At 39.7% G+C, this 17,287-nt stretch overlaps 1 protein-coding gene across 4 annotated transcripts in view; it reads left to right on the top strand.

Moving 5' to 3' along the window:
* The window catches only part of CCDC174 (coiled-coil domain containing 174), a 58,174-nt gene that overhangs the window by 26,126 nt on the left and 14,761 nt on the right, over positions 1–17,287 (top strand). Inside the window, exons 1-5 of one of the 4 annotated variants that reach the window (XM_048856225.2) lie at positions 5,689–5,855; positions 10,045–10,149; positions 11,489–11,589; positions 13,093–13,151; positions 14,457–14,637. In XM_048856225.2, coding sequence (XP_048712182.2) covers positions 5,814–5,855; positions 10,045–10,149; positions 11,489–11,589; positions 13,093–13,151; positions 14,457–14,637 — 488 coding nt within the window. In that variant the 5' untranslated portion in view covers positions 5,689–5,813. Of the gene's footprint in view, positions 1–5,688; positions 5,856–10,044; positions 10,150–11,451; positions 11,590–13,092; positions 13,152–14,456; positions 14,638–17,287 lie in introns of those variants that run through there. The other 3 variants (XM_048856224.2, XM_075130294.1, XM_048856226.2) reach the window with 3 other exon arrangements.

Raw genomic sequence — 17,287 nt, 5'->3', positions numbered from 1 at the left:
CAGATGAAGGGAGGCATCTCTACTGAATATCCTAATTTATCCTTGTTAATAGGCATTTGAACGTACATTACACTTTTATTTGCAAACTACTGGCATAGCAATGGATTCCATGGATTTAAAACCCTAAATTTAGGTGACTCTTTTGGTAAATCTTGCCTTTAGTGTCTCATCCTCCCTAGACTAACCTACTCTCTGTTCCCACTCTTTGTCTCAGCTTTTGTTTTAGAATAGCTTTATTAGTGACAGTTTATTTCCCCGTTTACACTGGGGTTTAGAAGCCCTTGCAATGCAGGTACCGTAGTTAGGAAATCAGTCAGTCATATTTTTTCAGAGCTGCCAAGAAGAGGAGTTAAATCTGCTGACGGTTTTAAACCTCCAGGTAAATGTGGGGAATCGGGTGTAGTGATTCCGCCCTAGAAAGCCTGTCAGTGATTTAACTCCTGTTTTTTGTCTTTGCGCTTATTGTAAGTGCAGAGCTGAGTTTGGAAGGTGGAAAAGATGGGCTGTGTTGACATGTTACCAGTGGTAGCAGATGACAGAACAAGGAGTAATGGTCTCAAGTTGCAGTGGGGGAGGTTTAGGTTGGATATTAGGAAAAAAATTTTCACTAGGAGGGTAGTGAAACACTGGAATGCGTTACCTAGGGAGGTGGTGGAATCTCCTTCCTAAGAAGTTTTTAAGGTCAGGCTTGACAAAGCCCATCAGTCTCAAAATAGCAAAATCCATCAAAATTACAACTTATTTTTTTAAAGCCACATATTCTAATTTTAGTTGATACACAAATAACCCCCAACTTTGCATATGGCCCATTTTAAGATAACGCAGGATTCTGGGCCAAATCCTGCAAGGTGCTGAAACTCCTTAGCTTCCACTATTTTTAAATTTCCTTTAATATGATCCACTATGAGCATCATCTTCACCAAAAATAATAAACAAGCTCCTGTGTTGATGCAGCTATGTGGAAGTAAACACAATTAGGCCTCTTTTATGCTAAAATGAACAGCATACTCATGAGACATACTGAATCAATTATTCCTAAGGGATTCATGGCTATCAGTCAGATTATAAAAGCTAGTTTATTTAGACTTCACATTTCTGATAAGAAATTCTATGTTAAGCAGAAGACAGCTACATTGAAATTGAAAAATTAATCACCACGGTTGTTTGAATTAATCCGGTTCATCTGATTTTGCTTCACAAAAATTCACAGAGCTGTTCTTATTTTAGTTCTCCCCCCCCCCCCCCCCCCCCGTTCCCCCAGCACCATATACACGTGAAAACCCTTGGTAAACTGCTTGTATGCCAGAGACTAAACTAAGACAGTCTCCAATAGGTTGGAGTTAACATCAAGCCTTCTTGATGAAACCATGTGTAAAAGCTTGTCAGTTCTTAGACAGTAAGACTGGGACTATTGAACTGACATTTATAGAGTGCTTTTTAAATCATCTGTCTGAATGCACATTACGGAGCAATGAATCACACACCTAAAACAGTACTTGTGTGCAGACCAATCCTGCAGCCATTGTGTGCTCAACAATCACATATCTGCGTAAGTTTTCATTACTGTTGGTCTTCCTGATGTTAACTGAGGAAGGGAATACTGGCTAATGGTTCTCTCATAGCTGGACTCCATAAATTATACACTATAAAAGAATGAAATTGATTGACTTGCTCCACAACATATTGCAGAGATAGCAAACCAAGGCCTTTTCCACTCCCAGTATTGAAGATTCCACTGCACTTTTTGCAAGAGCAGGTGTGTGAGCGCTGGAGTCCTGGCCAAAATTTCATTTTAGGTAACTACCTAAATTCCTCCTGCAGATTCACCTGGATTCAGTTCTTCTGTAGCTCCTTTCCTAAGAGAGTTATGTAAGGCTTAGAAGTTTGCATGATAATGGCATCTGCAAGTAGATCATTTGAGGATTTCTATGTAAGCGACACATTGTACTGCAAGTTAGGGGACCTCAAGTGGAAAATTCCCCCTTCCAGAAAAGATGTGGGGAGATGGACAGGTTACTAAGAAGTCAGAACCTGCACTGAGTTCAGGTTTACAGCAATTTATCTTTAACAATTTGACTGTGGGTGGGGTGCATGTATATACATGTCCTGGTGTGATTTGTAACAGTTATATTTTACTGAAATGAGAAGTGGGGGGGGGGAAGGGAATTGTGCTTTTTCCCCTACTTTGCAGCAATGCTCACTTTTCTTCCTCCCCCAAAGCCTGAAGGAGGCCAACTTTATGGCCATGATATCATCTACAATCTTCTGCTTCTGTCCCCACAACTTTAGTTTTCTGTTAATAAATCATAAGCGAGTCCGGTCAGCCTTATTCACTTTATTTCATATTCTCCAGTATTTGCTCTTTCAGAAGTCCATGTTTATTCACTTATCTCTTAGAATACAGACATACTGTATTAAATTCCCAAGTATCTAAAAAAATAGGATGATTTGTTGATTTTTCCCATAAATACACTTAAATAGGTATGGGCCTGAACCAAATTCCCAGATCCAAACACAAATGCTGGAGACATCAGATTTAAAATCTCGATGTAATGTTTAATGATAACTGTCATACGTAATACAGGCCACAACATTCTAGTATCTTAATTGTTTTTGTTCCACTGTAATGAGATTTACACGTTCCTTTTCTAACACTAGAACAAATTCCTATTCCTCTACTCACACTGAGTAACATCTACTGCCACAAATGGTCCCATTTCTTCAGTGGGAACATGAGTGGAGTAAGGAGCTACTCAACACAAGTAAGCGAATTGGAATCAAGCCAACTGAGAACTATCAGAGTTCTTCTTCCTTTCCTCTGGCCACGTCCATTTTTAGGTCTGTCCACTCTGGGCCTGACCCAAAAGCCACTAAGTTAATGGAAAGAACCCATTTGACTTCCGTGGGTTATAGCTGGAACCCCAAATACACGATTTATTAGGTATCAGATCCCTTACTCATCACAGCTCAGAGATTGTAATCCACTGGTGAATGTGCATTATAGGTTCCCCTCTGTGCTGATCCACAGAGCATACAAGTTGGTTACAGACCCTAGCCATAGAGCCTTTGCTCATGCTTTGTGTGTGTTTGCCTCAAAGGTGACCATCACAGGATCAAAAAAGGAAAAAACTATTTGTATTCCCCACAACCATGACCCTTGGGCTCTAGAAAGAAAAAAAATATTATAGATACAGCAGAACCTAGACTACCTAAAATGCCTTGTCATATGAAACAGTTTTGTCTCCCAACATTACTAGTTACATTGAAGGAATTTTCAATTAACTAAAAACGTTGATTATTCAAACTTATTCTCCATACTGCCCCGCACTCCACCCCTTCCTGACATTCCACTAATTCAGGTTGTACTGTATTGCCAACCTTTAAAAACAGCCAGATTCCTGATAGATGTTGAGCATCCATAAATACCAGTGGGCAACCCCCACTCTTACATGAAAGGCCATGACATCCTTCATGGCCAAACAGACTAGAGCAGATGGGACCTCAGTTTTTTCTTTCTCCAAAAAGACACACAGACAAATGTAACTTGATTTAACTATTTGAACAAGACAAAGGGCAGAGCTGACCCTGTGGCTATTCGAAAGGATAGTCAAAAAAGCTCACTCTTAGGGAGGGAGGGAGGGAGATAATCCAAAATGGGAGTATTTCTTAGACAGATTTTAAAGCTTTGTGTTAAAGCAGTGCCTCTCAACCTTTCCAGTCTACTGTACAGTACCCCTTTCAGGAGTCCATTTTGTCTTGCATACCCCCAAGTTTCACCTCACTTAAAAAGTATTTATTTACAAAATCGGATATAAAAATACACAAGAGTCATACCACACTATCACTGAAAAATACTGACTCATTTTTACCATATGATAAAAAAAATCAACTGGACTATAAACATTGTACTTGCATTTCAGTGTATCGTATATAGAACAGTATAAACAAGTCATTGTCTGTATGACCTGTTAGTTTGTACTGACTTGCTAATGCCTTTCATGTAGCCAATTGTAAAACTAAGCAAATATCTAGAAGAGTTGATGTACCCTTGGTTGAGAACCACTGTGTGAAAGGTTGTTGTAGTCTGGTTCAATGAGACATTTTAAATCTCACTTATTTCTCACAGTCACTCACATATTGACTGCTGTGGGGGTATAGATAGTCTTCTGTTGTTGCATTTAAGTGTAGGTATTGCAAAACTAATGCCTAATCCCCGGTTTAGGCCCAAATCGAGTTCTGTGAATTCAGACACTTTCACCTGCACTGAGTCCCATTACTTCATGGCCACAGTGGGACTCCAGGGGTGCACCCACAAAGATCCCCATTGAAGCAATTAAGTTAATAGGGCTTGATTCAGGCCCAATGTTCCACCCTAACAGAGCCCACTACAGGATCAGGGCTTTGGTAATCAATATACGGTAGAACTAGGATTTTTTCTGAAGAGTTTCAGTTAATTAAGAAAAAAAAAATCTTCACCCAAAAGGACTATAAGGTCTTATGCAACAAAAAGGAAGAGACAAGTCATTTTTTTAATTAGGAAGGAAAAAAACTAAAGCTCCCAAATTGGCATGGAGACTCAGGAGGAGGGGCAATATAGGAACATGACTCCATTCTTTTGAAATTGACTAGATTTCAAATTGTCAGTGTCCCTTTAAATTACTCTTTTTCCTCTTATGCTGCACACAATAGGGATTTACTGATTTTTTTAGTGGACAGCAATATGTCTGACTCATTTAGGGGATTATCATTACTCTAACACAGCATTTCATTCTTACATATTGGAAATCATGTATACTGTAATTCAGGCAGTGTAATTTCCTGTGGGGCACTTCACCACATGAATAGATCAGGGAGTTAAAATATATTGTATATAGAATATACACTTTGCAGGTAAAGTCAAAATATGGATGTTAAATATCAGTCATTACACTTGTTACATGCATGAGTGGCCACTGCAACAAAGGCACTGGATTATTAGCTAATGAGGGACAAAAAGAAAAATCATACAACCCTGCCTCACCCCCATCCGTTTGCCTCTCTCACAATGTTTGATCTTTTTTCTCTGAACCCCAAGCCCTGGCTTTAAGTGATTTTTCAGATCTGAGATTTCATTTTTTTTAAAAAAGTAAGTGTCTTGCCTTCCAGGCTGCGGAGAGAAACTTGAGAATGGCCCCTCTGACGGCTACGGGCTCAAAACCCAGAGGCAAATAAAGAGCCCTCAATGTAAAGAGCACGAATCTCATGATCTCAGTGGGCAGCCCCTGTGCCCTGGTTTCTGGGCGCGGCTCCCGGCGGCCCCAGGCTGGAGTTAGCGCCTGGTTCCCGGCCTGCTGCACCGGCAGTAGCCTACAGCGGGCTGAGGAAAGCGGGGGTTTCTCGGGGGGCCCCGCGGCCCGGTTACCGTAGCGAGGGCGCAGCGCCGGGACTGGGACCCCGGCGACTCTCTCCCGCCCTTCGAGCGCGGGCTGCGGCGCTTGGGTGGCTCTGCCCGGGGGGGACGCAGTTCGAGCGCAGCCGCAGGACCGTGGCGGATCCCTCCACAAGGCGGCGGCGGGGCTGAGGGCTGCTCCCTACCACCGTGGGCCTAGGCCGTGCCAGCGCCCGCCGCACCTGCCACCCGCGCTGACCTCCCCCTGATGGCGCCGGAGAAACAGCCGCCCCTCGCGTTCGCGCTTCACGGCACTGTCGCAATCATACAGGCGGTCTGAGCTCAGCTGCGCTTTACGGCAAGATGGCGGGGCCGGGCTGTGGGCCGTCTGTGGGCCAGGTCCGTGCTTCGTAATCCGCTTCCCCTGTCCCGGCGCAGAGGCGCCATGGACCGTAGGAAGAAGCCCCTGGAGGTCACAGTCGCCTCGGTGAGTGCTGCTGGCCAGGGTGGGGGCAGCCGGGCGGGTCTCTCCCTGTGTCTCCTGGGTAGGTCTCTAGCCTCTTCCCTCCCCGATAGCCCCATGCCCTAGACTGGTTCCTGCTGCGCCCCCGCCCCGACTCCGTTCCCCAGACAGATCCCCCCACCCCCGGCTCCCTCCCCCAGCTGGGGACTGGAGCCGGGGGGAGACTGTAGTCGCTCTCCTCCCCCGAGGTGCTGCAGAAACCCGCCCCCTGGGGCGAGCAGGGCAACTTGGTCTCGCTCAGTGGTTCCCAAACTGGGGTTCGTGAGATGTCACAGGGGGTTCTCGGGGAAAGTTCCCTAATGGCGGGCAGAGCTGTCCCTAGGGACCCCGGGGAGCCCGGGGCCAGCCGCCCGCAGCCCCTGGACTTCCAAGAGCTAAGCAGATCAAAGCAAGCATCACTGTCACCCTGAGGAGATTTAAATGTCAAGACGCCTTATAAGAAATGGAAAGGGAGGTGGATATTTTTTTGCCGTTTTTAAAATTAACTAGGCAGCTAGTATTTTTAAAATTATTATGAAGAACAAGTTTAAACTTTGTTGTAACGTGCGTTGTTTGCCTGGACCGCTCAAGACCTGAATGCTTGTGTAGGAGGAACTCTGAGCTGGCTTCTTAAATACCTTCCTGCCGTTTCACATGTGATGCTCCTTGATGAAACATAGGAGCCTTGTCTTATAACAGGCTTATTCAAAGTGATACAAGCTACAAAAGTGAGATCTTGGAAGAGTGTTGCTGTTTTCATAATGTAATAAAAATACTGTAATGATAGATACTAGCGTGTAATAAGCATGTAATAAAAACAAATTTTATATTTCCAAGATCACTCCTTTTATAATTTATACTCAAGTAAAGGAGAAAATCCCTGGGACTAGTCATTTTTAGGAGGGGGGTTCACAAGAGTTGACATTTTAGTGAAAGGGGTTCACGGGTTGTTAAAGTTTGGGAACCACTGGTCTAGCTGCTCATGGCCCTACAAGCCTGTCTCAAGGCCTTGCTCCTCCTAGCGGTGTGAGCGCATCAGAGCCAAGGTTCTGCACAGTGCAGGAAATGCCATCATGTTGTGGCTGTACAGCACCAGCTCATCCCCTTTTGGCCAGGGTATGTGAATGGCCAGCCTCCACCTGGCTGGAGTCAGTAGATGCAGTGATTCTGCTATGTGAAGACAGAGAGAGAGATTAAAGTGGTGTGGTGCATCATAAGATGACACCATACAGTGTTACCAAGGTGCAAACATTAGTGGGGGACGGGGGGTGTCTAGTAGGACAAATATTAAAAGCTCCTACTTTCTCATGTACTACAGCAACAGTAAACGATTTTAGAACCATTTATAAGATGTTCAAGGTTCATGCGAGAACAACAGAAGCCCCTTCACATCAGTTTTAGTTCCTCCTGGAAAGTTCCCTTGGGTTTTTATTCAGTTGGTTTGTAGTTCATTACAGATCATTTAAATGATTTTGTATCTCTGAGCTATTTTATTGTAGTTGGTAATCACACTTACATGCAACACAAATTAAATTAAGCAAAACTTGTACTTACCCAGTTTTTAAGAGCCCTCTAGGAATTCTTTCCTCCTACCCAGGTAACTCCTCTTTCTGAGAGGATATATATGAGAATTGCAGCACTCATCTCTTCATCCTGATTGGGTCTGGGTAAGAACACAGCTACTTTACACCCCATGTAGAGTTGGTCTGGAGAAACAGCTGTGCCTTGTATATTCCAGCTGGTGATCTTTCTTTGCCTCTACCTATTGAGTGTGTTTGTTTGAAACAGGGATGAGGTGCTACTGGACAATGAGAGTTCCCTTAAGAGCTGTAAAATGGTCTGTGTGCCCCGTTACATAGCCACAAAGTTATATAATCCTTGGGTTGGTCTAAATACAGAAGGTTCAACAGCATCTCAGAATAGTCTTTCTCCAACCTTCATGAGAAAATAAAATGCCATGGAGTAAACATGGGGTATTGTCTCTTGTCTCACCCCTAACACCTCAACCCTATTAATAAAAAATAAACCCTAATGTGAAAAAAATACTTTATCTCAAAGTGTCTCTCAATATCTCAAAGTGTCAGATTTCAGAGTAGCAGTCATGTTAGTCTGTATTCGCAAAAAGAAAAGGAGTACTTGTGGCACAATAAATTGGTTAGTCTCTAAGGTGCCACAAGTACTCCTTTTCTTATCTCAAAGTGTGTCTTTCTGAGGGATGCTGCTGTGCGTTGGCATGGCAGTTGTAGCCGTGACCTTACACTTCCCCCTTCAAACACAGCACACTGAACACTTAACTTGTGCATCTATGTCAGTATTGAATTTGCTAATGTTACAAACCCTAAATATAGCCTGAGTATTTTGTGAAGGAGAAGAATGTGAATGTATTTCCTGATTTTTTATTTTTTTTTTTGGAGGCAGAAGGAGGTTTTGTGAAGATGCATAGTCTCTGACTGTCATTGGAAATGCCTTCTGTGGGCATTAGGGTACAGTTCATTGATTTCCCATAACTTGTTATATTCCCTTGCTGTTAAGGGTGTGCTTAAATGGAATTAAGATTGGTTAAGTGGGACATTCCTATTAAACATTTGTTTATGGAGCATCCTTCATGGGAGATTAAGTTTCTGTAAAAGTCCCAAACATGAAAGCAGTAGGTAACTTCATTCATACCTAAGAGGTTGTCAGGACTTAAACATAACCTGAAATAAGGTGGCATTTTGCTGTTTGTTTATTTTCTGTGGTATACTTTTGTTTATAGTCTAAGCATCTTTCATTGATTCATTGAAGTCTTAGATAGTTTCACTCCATTATTTCTATTATTAATGTTCTATCAGCGTTTTGTGTGTCAGGATAATCTAGCAATTTAATTGAAACACAGCAATGAAAATAAATAGGGTTGTATCCAAAACATACATTTAATGAACTTTTGCATCAGTACTTCTGACAGTTTAGGAAAAGCTTGGTTGGTTAGCATCATTGTGTTTGTGGCAAATTTTAATACCAAGAAAAGGAGGACTTGTGGCACTTTAGAGACTAACAAATTCTATGAATGCATCCGATGAAGTGAGCTGTAGCTCACGAAAGCTTATGCTCAAATAAATTTGTTAGTCTCTAAGGTGCCACAAGTCCTCCTTTCCTTGGTATTAAAATTTGCCACAAACAAATTTATTTGAGCATAAGCTTTCGTGAGCTACAGCTCACTTCATCGGATGCATTCATAGAATTTGTTAGTCTCTAAAGTGCCACAAGTCCTCCTTTTCTTTTTGCAGATACAGACTAACACAGCTGCTACTCTGAAACATTTAATACCAAGGACAACCAACAGCCTGGTTACATTTCTTGTAGAAATCAGTTTACTGGAGGACTGGCTGAAGAAGCCATCAGATCATAAATGGTTTTTTGGTTGTTTGGGGGTTTTGTTTTGTTTTAAAAAGGGACTCCCACACTCCTGAAGGCAATTGTTCAAAAGTTGAACCTGCTGAGTGAAGTTTCTTGGGCCCAGATTCTCAAAGGTATTTAGACACCTAACTCTCATTTAAGTCAATGGGTGCTAGGTACCTAAATACCTTTGAGAATGTGGGTCTTGATAATTAACATTTGTGGTGATGATTAATACCAATGGGAGTTACATATTCATATGTATAAAAAAGAAAGTCTAAAAGCAGCAGGGAAGAAGGTACTTTTTATAAAGACTTATGTCTATCAGCTAGTTCCTTTTTATAATAATAATAATAATTAAAAAAAAAAAGCTTTGCTTGCCAGCAAATCTCCTTAGGGGTTACTTTTTAAATTAAAAACAAACTGTTGTTAGTTTATTACAGTCTTTGGCTCAAAGGTGGTTGCTGAAAACTTTGTATGGGATTATGCCCATTTTGTTCCTGCAGATTTTCCATTATGGAGTGAAGGATCAGTAATATAAATGCAAGCTTTTAATTAACTTATCTAACCACCTAATCATAAATTATGTTCTGTCTCATTATTTTGGATTACATATTGCTGCAAATGTCACAAAGTTCTTCCTGTTCAAATCACTGCTCCTATTTTCTACATCAGAAAAGCAATCAGTTTATTTTATTACATGTGTAAGTAAACTCTTGATTTCTCACATAAGATTCTAGAAATTTCCTAATTATTTTGTTAAAATGACTTTTATCGTTTTTTATGGTGGCTGATGTAGTTGGTAGATTTAAAGGCTGAACTCTTCCGAAAGCAAGAAGAATTCAAGAAGGAAAAACTTCTGAAAGATGCTGGAGTCTCTGTAAAACCCCAAACAACAAACAAGGTAGAAATAAAATATCCATCATTACTCATTATTTTTCTGTTTTTCTTTGTTTTTCTAGGCATTGCCCAGAATTGAAGAACAAGCCATTAGAAAATGTAAAAAGTTATTAATACAGTGTTTCGTTTACAGTTGTAGGACAAAAGTTGTGATGGCTTTATTTATCAAATTTCTATTGACTCATTTCTAGTTGAGTCTCTCTCACAAAAATCAAAACTAACCGTTCAATTATACTGCAAAGCTGTATTTAAATAATCTCTTAATCTAAATGAGCCCCAACCTCCTTAAATGCCAGCAAGAAAAAAATGAGCTTTGAATTTTGATAAATCCATGATCAGTTGGACTAGGAAAGCACTTTCCAGAGTCAGTGAACCTTCCTGGAAAATGCCCGGCCATCAGCTCCTATTCATTTATATGGGGGGAAATAATATCAGATGCACTGCAATCTTATACTTCAGTCTCTACTGCACTAAAACCTCTGTTCTTTTTCCTAAAATAACATATTGCATAAACCTGACTTTTCAGTCCCATTCAGACTTTGTTTTAACATTCAGACCAAATGAATTTGTGTGATCTTGTGGCTGTTTTGACTGTAGTATTTTGACAGTAGTATCTTGTGGCTTGTAGACTGTAGTATTATTGCTGTGTTTGAAGACCATGCAGCATTTTTGCCTTTACATGCAAAAAATCAGACTTGTTACTATGTTATGTGTAGAACTAGAAATAAACATCTGGAAGAACTATGCAAAAAGATCAGAATTATGTGCCATTTTGAAGAAATTAATAGGTTATAACACTGAAAAATATCAATCCCATAATTGGCTATGTAATTCTGTATGAAAATGTCAGTGACTAGTTTTATAAAAGTTATTTTTGTTGACCTTATCTAATTAAGAACACAAGTTCTCTTAGAATATAAGAGATACTGTACACTATACTTGAATCAGTACTCCTCACACTAAGTCTTTGGCATCATTCTTCCTGATAATCTTCACTTCCAAGAACAAATATGAATTATTCTTAGATTTGCTTTCCTTTTAGTAATATGTTCAGTAAGCAACTATTATCTTTATTTATAGCTGCTCAAGAATAAAACTTGTGTTCCAAATTTTTAAATAAAAAAATCATAAACTCATGTTAACCCCTTTGTTGGTTCTCCTTCCTGTGCTGTCATAAATTTAAGACGCACCTGCTACTTTCCACAACACAGCAGCAGGATTATATGAAGAATGTTTAAGCAGATAAATAACTCTAGAGCCTTTCTTTTTTTTTTTTTCTTTTCTTTTTTTTTAATGGTCAAATAAGGTTGAAATCCTGTGTTTTAAAAACATATGTTCCACAGAAACCAAGCATTTGGACTAAGCAGAACACAGGGGTTTCAAGTCGAGCTGAGAAAGATGTTGAGCAGAAGATAGAAGAAGATCAAACGTTAGAGAAAGCGAGGTAATTTTTAAGTTACAGCAATACAAATAAATAAGAGGAACAAACGCTTGCTAGAATTTCTTTACACTTGTAACAAATTGCATAAAAGAAATCATACAAATAGCAGAATGCAGGTAAAAGTGGCAGCTATTCAGTTTTTACTGGTTCATTAGTTTTTCATTACTGGTTTTCACTAGTTCATTGATTGTTAATGTCTCTCCACTTGCTGCACTTTGAGACATCTACACTTCAATGATTGTATCCACAGAAATTTGACAGAGTATAGGTTTTCTTTTAAAGCATTTTCTTCCATATCAGTAAAAGCATGGATACAAACACCACAATCAGTATTTTGTGCTCCAAAGAATACTTTTTTATAATTTTTGCAGAAAACTGTCTCTTACCTATTTATATATATATGTATGTATATGTTTTTGAGGAAAATTACAGGTCAGTGACCTGAGTCGGTTAGTTGTTTAATTAAAATATGCATTGGAAATGTGACATCTGCTGGTTCTCTGCAATAAATTCCCCATCTCTTATGAATACATAGGTGTAAACCATTCCAGGAGCTAGTTTTAAGGTATTCTCTCTGGTTTCTGTGTCCATTTAGATCAGTGGGGGGCAACCTGCGGCCCACCGGCCACATGTGGCCTGTCAGGGTAATCTGCTGGCTGGCCGCAAGACAGTGTTTACATTGACCGTCTGCAGGCACAGCCGCCTGCAGCTCCCAGTGGCCGCAGTTCACCGTTCCCGGCCAATGGGAGCTGCGGGAAGCAGCACAGGCTGCAGGGACGTGCTGGCTGCCGCTTCCCACAGCTCTCATTGGCTGGGAACAGCGAACTGTGGCCACTGGGAGCTGCGGGCAGTCAATGTAAACACTGTATCGTGGCCCGCCAGCGGATTACCCTGATGAGCCGCGTGTGGCCCGCAGGTTGCCCACCACTGATTTAGATGGTGTTTTCTGAGACGTAGTATCTCATGCCTTTTATGCTGTGCTCCATATCTTGTTGCCTGAAAGTAATTACCATAGAGAGGTTCTGGGCTGATATACAGTTTATCTTGGTATTTCATCTAGACAATTGTAATTACAGAGATGTACAATACTTACATTTATATGTTGCTACCTATTTGATCATTTCATTGAAGGTGAACTATATTACTTTTTATTAAAAATTGTTCACAATACAGACTAATCAGGAATCTGTGTTCTTAGAAATGTCAGTTACAGTTTAAAACAAAATTCCTCCTTTGCTTAGCTCTTAAGATCTGAATTCTGGGTTCTACGATTCCACTTACTACAGTTGATAACTTCACTGATACCTTCAGCAGTATAAGAAAAATGGTGCTTTTCCTGCAGTGTCCCCTAAGCCATTGTTTGGTTAAAAACTCTTGCTGTTCATCTGTAAGGGAAAATATCAAACATTATTGTCATTTATTCCATTGCAGCCTAAATAATGAAAGACTATTCTGTTTGTGGTGTATTTGGAATCATACTGAAAATATAACCTGCTTTTTCTTTAGGCAGAAGCTGGAAGAGAAAGCAAAGCTGTATGAGAAGATGACAAAGGGAGACTTTCCAGGTGAACAAAACCTGCCTAAAACCAGTATATATTTTAAAAACCTTGCTTTTATTTGGTCACTCTAGAAGCTGGCCACCTGAACAGTCTCATAGTTGACAGCTGTTATGCTATAAAATACAGTACTTCTGTTAATAAATGTAGCTTTTACACTAAATACGCTTTTTGGAGGCACAGCATACAAACTAATTGATAACCATTATTTTTGCTGAGAAAGAAAAGCCAGTGCTAAGGAAAGAATATTACTTCTTGAAGGACAGTCCAGCCTAGGAAAGAAATGTGAGAATCATTTGGTTTGATCATCAAGTGAGAGAAATATATTCTGGTTTCTTAGTATAGAACTCTAGAAAACTAAAGTTACTTTGTCATGTTGACATCCTTGGCTTTTATCTGTGCTTCTGCATGCTTCCTTTTCACTATATGAAAAGTTTAACCTGGGAAAGAGAGGAGGTGACTGGCTGGTCCATGTGTGAATGCCAGTAGCTAGTAGGGTCTGACTTCTCACTTCCCAGCTTTGACAATCTCCAATCCATATACATGCTTCCACTTTCCTCTCAGCACACATCCAGTCCTTTGTGTGATGTGACAGTTAATAGTAGAAAGGCTCAAATTCAGTTTAATCCTTCAGTGCTATCTCTTTCGCTAGTTTCGATGTGCAAGATCCATTGTATAAAATGTACTCTCATCATTCTTCTCCCTTTTGGAAAGAGAACTCAAGTGACTGCTTAGGTGCATTCTACGTGCAAAATGCATCCTCATGTTACACTCAGTCTTAAGTAATTGTTCTCTATGAACACCATCATTGGAAACTGAACTATTGAATGTAGTAGCCTGCTGTACCCATTCATCTCTTTCATATTCACAGTTTGTCAAAGAACTATTTTATTCTCTCTCTAAAATAAAATTAGCAATTTTATATCTGTTTTTCCAAATGGTAGAAAGAAGGCTATCCTAACACTCACGTTACTGCCAGTTTCATTTTCATGTTAGGACTTGAATTAGTATTGTAGCTGTTAATTAGCATAAAGATTTTTTATTTTTTTTTAAAGAAGGTGTCAGCACAGTTGCTGTGAACTCTTTTCTGGGGTATATGTAATTGATTGCTTTAAACAAATGAAGTTTACATACAGAAATGCGAATCATCCCATATAGCTGAATTTTCTTGACAGTAGATGAGATTAAAGTATTGTCTAATAGTATAGTCAAGGGCATTGTTGGCAGCTATGATTCTGGCTATTCCATATTGATTTCTTGCTCAGTTGTGTTCTTTTGATGCCTGTTATCTAAGAATTGATTTTTCTGCCCTAGATGAAGAAACTGAGGATTTGTACCTTGTGGATTTCGCTCAGAAGATCATAGACAAACGGAGAGAAATAAAAGATCTGTGCGAGAGTGAAGCTGCTAGAAAGACATCAGAACAGGAGGAAGATGAAGAGAAGACACTACCTGAAATAGAAATACCACCCCCAAAAGACCCCAGTGAAGAATGGTTGGTAATACTGTATGGACAGAACAAGTCTGACAAATCTGTTTTTATTTTTTGATAATCTTGTGTGCATTTAGTCTAGTTTAAAAAACATCTTGAATAAGGAATCATTCTGACCGATACCAGTCCATCACTTGTGATTATAACATTTTCCCTTTAAGAAGCACTTTTTTCACATTTGTCTTCTTACCCTGCAGGAAAGACTCCAGGTAGAATAGGTTATTTGTGTATAGTTTAAGATTAATTTGTTTTTTAAAATCTGTGTAAAATTTTTAGTTTAGTTTTATCTAAATGCAATTATAGTCTCTCTTCTTCTATCAAAACTAAGAGCATTGTAATCGTGTGAAGATACCTCCTCAAATCCAACTCTTTCCTTTGGAATGGATAACCACATAGGCATTATTGATCTTTATGAACTAGTTCAGGGAAAGGCTTCCATTATATAGACCAGATTATGTAGATTGATCTACTTTTTAAAATAGGGTTACATTTTCAAAGCGAGGAATGGGGAGTTTAGACGCCATTCCTATTCACAAACAAGATTTTGCGATCTGGTACCTATGCAGTTGTTTGAAAGTCAAATAGTAAAAATTTAGCTTCTTGGGGTTTGTTTTTTTTTTTTTTTTTTACATTTAAGATCACTGAGACAAAATGTTAAATTAGGTAATCTACCAGTTATTTTTCTTTTAATGCTATTCTATAAAAGAGGTGAATGCAATAGGTATTAGAATACGTAATTTATATGCCTTATGGAACACATTATTTTCCCTTACTTTCTCATCTCTCAGCAACATTAACTTGCTTAGTGCAGCTGGACTTGGGAATTCTAGGAGTTTCAGTGTGTGGGGGAGGCTGGGCTGTATGAGAGCTAAATCATTCTTACCTAGTGCTTAAGGTAACAAATTTAAACTGAGCCTTTTTAGATTGAAAGGGGAAAACCTTCAATCTTCCAGAAAGAGACCCAGAAGTTCAAAGTTTCTCAAACTGCTAGCAAATTTGCAAGTAACATTTCCTTCCACAACAATGTATTTTAAACGGATGGCCCACAATAGATGCTGTTTTAAGTACCCAGGGTTTTGAGATGTATTGATCAAGAAAATGTGCTATGAATAAGAATGATATTAAAAGGGCTCATACATTTTCCTGCTGAAGTTATGGGAGTTCTGATCCTCTTATCGATGAAGACTGTACATCTGGTGTGTCCTGCATGGAAGCATTCTTTAACTAGACTAATTTTTATTGAAATAACTCTGCCCCCTTTGAAGTAATTATTTCCTCTGATCTCATGACTTTCAAAGCAGCAGTAGTTTTGGGTTTCTGGCATTACTGAATGTACAGATTTTCTCTATATGGAGGAAGACAGTGCGTTACCAGCATTTCTTTAAGCTCCAGAGTTTTAAACTATCCATAAAAACCCTTCTGTAGTTAAGTTCCAGGCGGCCAATAATCTTTCAGCAAAGACACGGTAAATAATTATGAAACCTAGCTAGCCAGGTATTTTTTTTTTTCCTGTCTGTTCATAAAGAAAACAGTGTAGGCAGATGGAGGTTTTACTCCTGGTAATCAGGTTTGAACAACAGTAACTAGTCTGAAAAATAGCATTCCAGTTTTTCAATTTATTAGTTTTAAGGTAGGAGATAGTCATTTTGTTTCTTACAGCGTACAAGGGGAGTGTGCCCATGGTGAAGAATCAGAAAGAAATATGTGCTACTGGTATACTACTAGGTCTAAGGTGAAACTGTCAAGTTATTCTGTGCCCTTATCAAGTTTAAATATCAGAAATGTAAGCCAATCTGTTCACCTTCCATATACTTTTTCAATACTTGTCTTCACCCCACCTCAGTAAAATGAAAAAGACAATTCTAATTATTTACTGATAAGCCCCCAGGAACATTATTGTCTCAGCACTATGGGGCTCCAATCTGATTGGAAGCCTTTGGGCACTACCATAGGATTAATATATACTACTAATTATTCTCCAGCTATGTATATACTCTTGGACCATAGGTCACAGATAGAAATATTTTTTTCAATTTTCGTATTGTTTACTTGGTAAAAATAAATGGCACTAATACTAAGCTCTAAGGGTATGTCTGCACTGCAGTTAGACCCACCAGGTGGTCCGTGGCAGCTGACTTGGGCTCGGGCTAAGAGGTTGTTTAATTGCAGTGCAGAAGTTTGGGCTCGAACTGGAGCCCGCACTCTGGAACCCTCTCCCCTTGCAGGGTCCTAGAGGGCAGGCTCCAGCCTGAGCCTGAATGTCTGCACCACAGTTAAACAGCCCCTTAGCCCAAGCCCTGCAAACCTGTGTCAGTTGGCACAGGCCAGCCATGGGTATCTAATTGCAATGTAGACATACCCTCAGTGCCCTTAATGTTTATTTTTAAAGCATAACTTAATGACAGAATAAATCTTTAAAAGTTTAGTATTTGGGGACTATTTTATACTCTGGGTCAGCAATACTTTGTTGGCTGTATGTCTTGAGTTTCCTAAAATGGTATCACTAGAACTACTTGATGCTAAAGAACTCTTTGTAGCATTGGTGAACAATAAGTACCTCTGTTTCTCATTCTCCTCACAGTTTTAAGCATTCACTATGATAAATAGCTTTACACAAAGTACACTATGTAAAGGGACCTTCAAAGGAACAACA

Source organism: Caretta caretta, chromosome 7 (assembly GCF_965140235.1).
Source record: "Caretta caretta isolate rCarCar2 chromosome 7, rCarCar1.hap1, whole genome shotgun sequence".
Taxonomy (NCBI): Eukaryota; Metazoa; Chordata; order Testudines; family Cheloniidae; genus Caretta; species Caretta caretta.
This window is presented reverse-complemented; position numbering and strand designations above follow the sequence as displayed.